General features: G+C 27.6%; 1 protein-coding gene across 1 annotated transcript; it reads left to right on the top strand.

The window, feature by feature from the left end:
- Positions 1 to 510: 510 nt before the first annotated feature.
- LOC109809248 (oxysterol-binding protein-related protein 4C) lies at positions 511 to 5,514 on the top strand. Its single transcript, XM_020372498.3, has 7 exons — positions 511 to 665; positions 774 to 920; positions 2,023 to 2,268; positions 4,043 to 4,139; positions 4,378 to 4,669; positions 4,758 to 4,860; positions 5,095 to 5,514. The coding sequence occupies exons 1-7, from the start codon at positions 585 to 587 to the stop codon at positions 5,344 to 5,346; spliced, it is 1,218 nt and encodes a 405-aa protein (XP_020228087.2). The 5' UTR covers positions 511 to 584; the 3' UTR covers positions 5,347 to 5,514.
- The last annotated feature ends 985 nt before the right edge of the window (positions 5,515 to 6,499 follow it).

Here is a 6,499-nt window from a genome sequence, read left to right as displayed (position 1 = left end):
CTGACCAGAATTTATGGTATCTGTTTTTGGTTAGAAGCGTAGTTATTTACAATATTTGGTATCATGGATCATGTTATCATTGCTAAGGGAGAGCGATTCGAAATTTTAATTTCAAATTTTTACTATATTCTTTAAATATATAAATATATTGTTTATTTTTAAATATCAAATTTATTTATAGATTTATTTTTAAAAAAAATTAAAATAGTAAGCCAATAAATAAAGGCTATCGGTATAAAAAGAATTACTTGACATGTAGTCATGTAGAAGGGATCAATATCCAAAATAAGAGAGAATTATGTAAATGAGTGTTTGTCATATTTGGTCAAAAAATCTATGAATGAAAAGTTTTAAAATTCCATTTATAAAACATATAAGGAAAGAGTTTCCAAATTTGACTCACAAAATATAAAGAAAAGATTTTCATATACACGTGTAAGACGTTTGAGATAATGAATGCACACGAGAAACTGAAAGTTGTGGATGATCTTACTCTAATTTTTATGTATTTTCTCGTCACTATGCATAAAGAAATAAAAAGTTATTTTTTTCAACAATTATAATATTGAAAATGGAAAGAGGAAATGGCGGGTATATATAGTGAGTTTGGTGTGGAGGGTGAGGCTGACAAGACAAAGGTTTTTTCATCCATAAAATACATGATGGTAAGTATATTCTGGTTCTCATGAAACTTCATTTCTCTGAGTGAGAAATAGTATAATATAAAAGATGAAGTGTTGTCTTTTCTTCTCAATTCTCATGTATATATGTAGGAAACAAGAATTGTGCTGGCAAAGCCATTCACGGTAGAGAGTGAATCAGATCCTCCGGACGCAAATTATAAAGCTCCAAACTTTTTGCGGCGCATACTAACTCTCTTTAAGAATGTGCGCCCAGGATCTGATGTCTCCTGCTTCAAGGCAAGTAGTTAACGTTCATTTTTATCAACGTTTCTTTCTTCCTTCTTTTTAATTAACTTTTAGTTTATGCTACGTTTTAGAAATAGGAAAGATGGTGTAAAAAAATATATGAAAGATGGAAAAGAAATAGAAATTGAGATTTTTTAGATTGTTTAACTTATTTTATTTATAAAAATTACAATGATAACAATAAAATTCAAACAAAATTATATGAATATACTACCTCAACATCTTACCACTAGGTTCATATACTGGTTTATATATATTGTTTGATTTAAAAGAAATATATATATGCATGTTTAAAATAACTTAATTTTTTTACATAAGATTATTTTTGTCTTTACATAGTATAATTAGTCCTTAATTTTAGTTTTGGGATAATGCTTAGATCATATTCATGGATCTAAAACAAATTCTCTGTCTATTTTTTTTTATACGAAATAAAATGACAATATAAATACATGATAGTAACATTATTCTTTCATTTCCTTTTCATTTTGGACAAAAGACGTTTTAATTGGATTCATATATACAAGTAAAAATAAATTAGGTCAAGTTAGATTTTATTAAACTTGGATCTAACGTCTGTTATAAATATATGACATAAGTATGATTAAATTACTTTTTAATAAGTCTATTTTAAAAGTTGCTTTGAGCTATATATAAAAATATGTGGTTTGAACTAGAAGTTTGATTAAAATTTAACACTTGTGCTATCAACTTATTTAAAAATATATTTTATAATAAAATCACTAAATATAGCAGAAATTTATCCCATAATAAATTTATAAGCTTGATGTAAGTAACGTGCTTACATTTAAAAAGATTAAAAAAAATGTATGATTTTAATAACAACAACAAATACTAATTTATTTTTATTTAAATAAGCTACTTGTAATGCTTTATGAATGATCTAAAGTCTAACATTTTTAACAAAATAAACTTTAATAAAAATTTTGATGTGATTTATTTTCTAAAAAATATTTGAACTAACCTACCCTCATGGTTAGATTGTAGGCCTCAATCGAATAATCTGAACGATTTTCACCCGACTCACTAATATTATTGTTATATCATTGATTATTCTAGCTGATTGATGCAGCTGCCACCTGTGTTCAACATGCCGAAGTCAGAGCTTCAGTGCTATGGGGAGTGTGTATATTCCACAACATCAAACTTGCTAAGCATAATCAACAGTGGGAAGACATCAATGGATAGATTCATATCTGTTGTAGCATGGAGCATTTCTACAGTACGCCCCCTATGGTTTGGACTGGCTCCCTACAATCCCACACTTGGTGAAACTCACCATGTTTCCAAAGGAAACCTTAATGTCTTACTCGAGCAGGTACATTCTCATTTTGGCCTCAACATAGCATCATGAAATGCTTGAACATGTCATGGCCATAAATTTGTAGTGCACACGTACCCTTTTCCATTTCTTCGATTATTATTAATTATGAGTCAAAAGCTAATATATCATTTGTATGTTTTATAATTTTTTTTTGTCCAATTTTATAAGTTTAATCTGTCACCATTCATCTGATAGGTTCAATTTATCTTTTTATAAGACTTAGTCTTAGTATTTTGGAGAGTTTTAAGATTTCACCAAAAAAATTTATGAAAGAGGATTTTCAAGTTTTGCCAAAAAATTTGTAAAGAAAAATTTTCAAGTTTCAACATAAAACTTGTGAGGAAAGAGTTTTAAAATTTCATTTATAAAACTTGTGAAGAAGTGGCTTTTAAGTTTCATCCATAAAACTTGAAGATAAAATTTTGATATATATATATATATATATATATATATATATATATTTGTAATATATTTTGATCAATAATGAATATCTTGTGGACATAAGTATGAGAGGTTGAACCACAATAAATAAAATTTGTATGTTTTTTTATTTCTTTTATGAAGTTGTTTTATTGTGTTTCTTATCATTATTGTGCGTAAGAGAAAATGAGTTTTTTTTTCCTAACAATGACATCAAAGCTTATGATTTGTGGAGTATGTTGATCTGTCACTTGAGTATTGAAGATTGACATACAATAATTTTAATACTCAAGAAATGAAGACAAGAAATACTGCAAGTAAAAGTATGATTGAAGATGATTGTAACAAACATTCATAACAACAAAAAGATCAAATTTGAAAATTTTAATTGAGGGGGTCGGGGAATTGTTAGGAAAACAATTCAATTTTCTAAATTAAAATCTATGATATATTATTTAGATTTAAAAGATATCAATTCTTTTAAGATATTGCGTAGAAGTGAAATATATTATATTTATTTTAAAAAATTGTTTTCTTTTTTTTAAGATTAGAATGTAAGGTCAATAAATAAAAATTCTTGAATATGAGAATAATTACTCAACCTGTAGAGGGGATTATCAACTATAAAAAAAAAGGAGGTCATATGAAGGGAGTTTTACAAATTTTGTTAGAAAACTTGTGAAGGAGTGATTTCAAGTTTTACCTGAAAACTTAATTTGTGAGGGAATGATTTTCAAGTTTCATCCATAAAACTTGTGAGGAGAGATTTTCAAGTTTTACCCATAAAATTTGTGAGGAAGGAATTTTCAAATTTCATTAACAAAATTTGAAGGAAAGATTTTTAGATATATTTGTAATACATTTTGATAGATAATGAACATCTCGTAGACATAATTATGAAAGGTTGAATCATATTAAATAAATTTGTATATATGATTTTTTTATTTCTTTTATAGTGTTATTTTAATATGTTTTTTTTTTATCATTATTGTATATTAAAAAAAAGATATTTTTTTTCCAACAAAGAGGAACGGAAAATCGATTAGAGGTCAAAAGATTTTTGAGGAAAACAAGAGTTGCTCTAGCATAAAAACTTGTTTTCAAATTTTAGAATTTGCTCTCTCTCGTGAATGTAAGCCAAAGTAATTGAATCATATAAATATGTTGTGATCTCTTCTTTCAATATTTTTCATTTTGCTATTTTTTTTGTGTGTTTATATTTTTACATGTTAGATTTTCTCATTTCTACATTTTTGACTTGTTCTCGCATAAAATCAGTCCTTGTTTCTTTTCTTTTTTTTGTTTGAGAATCAACAAAGATAATTATACATGCATGCTTGGTTTGCAGGTTTCACATCACCCTCCGGTATCTGCTCTCCATGCCACCGATGAAAAGGAAAATATAGAAACGATATGGTGCCACGCTACTGTTCCAAAATTCACTGGTGAAATTCTTCAGCCAACATGTTCTTTTTGATAAAATATATATATCAATTTCTACTTTTACTAAACGTATATATTCAATAGTATTTATATGCCCTTCTAAAAATTTCCCATTCTTATTTTTGCTTCAATTGACTACGACTATGAACATGAATGTTCTCATGTTCTGGTTCACAAAACTTAGAACTAATTAAGATTATTATAAAGATAGTTTTATACATAACAAAACCAAATATGCAGGTGCATCAGTAGAAGCTCATGTGCATGGCAAACGGCAGCTGAAGCTCCATAATCATGGAGAGACATACGAATTGAATTCTCCTAATTTTCTTATCAGAATGCTTCCAGTCCCTGGAAATGATTGGATAGGCAATGTTAATATCAGGTGCCCACAAACAGGCCTAGTGGCAGAATTAAGCTACACAACTCAATCTTTCTTTGGGTTTGGGGCAAGTGGAAGAACGATTAAAGGGAAGATCTTTGATTCAAACTCCATGAAACTTCTGTACAAAGTTGAAGGTCATTGGGATAGGTACATAACTTTGAAGTTTTATTAGTTACCTATATGTCATTGGAATTTTGATGGTATGTTCCTAATCCCATAAAATGCATTGTTGTAGTACTGTAACGTTGAAGAATACAGACAATTCAGACGTAAGAGTGATATATGATGCAAAACAAGTTATTTCAGGGCTCCAACCTCCTATTGTCAAGGATCCAGAGGTAATAAATTAATCAGTAGATTACACAAATTAACACTCCTTGAGATCCTATGAGATTGCATACACAATCTTTACTTATTCTACCCATTATTTATTTAAAAATGAATGGCTGAAAGTTGTTATATCTTATATGTTTCATGCGCACATGTAAGGAAATATCCTTTTGTCAACTTTTATTGCTGAAAATGCCAATGTGCATGTCTTCCTGAGTTTGATATGAATATTGTATTATCAGAGTGTGTGGCCAACAGAAACAGCTCTTGTTTGGGGTGAGTTGAGCCAAGCCATTTTGAGCAAAGACTGGGAAAAAGCTAGAGATGCAAAGAAAAGTGTTGAGGAAAGACAGAGGGAGCTGCAGAGAGAAAGAGTGTCAAAAGGACAAAGTTGGGTTCCTAAACACTTCATTGTGTCTTATACCAAAGAAAAGGGTTGGGACTGTTCACCCATTCAAAAGTGGGTCCAAAATGCCCCTATCGTTATCATGTAATTTACAGCCTCTATATGTATGTTTTAAAATTAATCGTTACATGTTACATAAGAATTACTTCACTTTTGTTAGCACTATGTACACCAAAGTTGGGAGTAGCCAATGTAACTTGAGAAGTATTTCTGAGAATATTTATTATAAAAAAAAACTATATTTTTAATACATAAACTCTAAATAACTTTTTTGAACTTATATTTGAACATATTATTAATTTTTAACTTGTAGATTAGAGGTATCATGATAAAGACTAACACTACTTATGATTTTAGAAAATATTTTTTAATTGTCTTGCTAAAATTGTATGCATAGTTTTTATATTTTTCTTATTCTTTAAATAATTTTATCACTTTTTCTATATACAAAAAAAGTTATAACATGGTACACAATTTTTAATTTTATTTATTTATTAAGTCGTAAAGTAATGCAACACTATGGGGGGTGTATTGGATTAGGATTTTAAAGGACTTTTTTAGTTAAAAAAAATCCTGCGGATTTTAAAAGACTTTGCAGGATTTTCATGACTTTTAAGATTTTGCAAGATTCTACAAGACTTAAAATCATGATTTTAATGGATTCTGCAAGACTTTTAAATTAGGATTTTAATGGATTCTGTGGGATTTTGTGGAGTTTTGACATTTGATAAGATTTAAAAAAAATTATACATTCAAATTTAAAAAGAGTCAAAGATAAAAATAATAAATAAAAAAAAATAATGTCTAGATAAATAATAATTATAATTCTCTATAATATTTTATCCTCTTTTTATAGCATCCACTATCAATTGTAACAATTCATCGGAATCATCCTTAATCCAAGCTTCATAGTTTTCTTTCTCTTTTCATTTTTCTTTATTATTTTCTTGTGAATCTCCCATTTGAATTACTAAAACAATATATGTTAAAAAATAGTTATATAAATAATTACGGATAATAGACAAAATCAATAAAATTATATTATTATTTTTAGAAGCACACCATCATACAAGATCGAATATATTTTTGCTATCCAAATGGATCAAATACCTCAGTTATTATAAAAAAAATGTAAAAACGAAAATATAGAAACATAAGATAATTTTTTATATAAAAAAATTAGTATATTCGATACTGAAAAAATATTTAGATATATAATTTTTTTTATATAAACAGAAGTA

The sequence above is a fragment of the Cajanus cajan genome, chromosome 5, assembly GCF_000230855.2.
Source record: "Cajanus cajan strain Asha chromosome 5, NIPB_CcT2T_4, whole genome shotgun sequence".
NCBI lineage: Eukaryota > Viridiplantae > Streptophyta > Magnoliopsida > Fabales > Fabaceae > Cajanus > Cajanus cajan.
The sequence above is the reverse complement of the archived record's forward strand: the minus strand, read 5'-3'. Positions and strand labels throughout refer to the sequence as shown.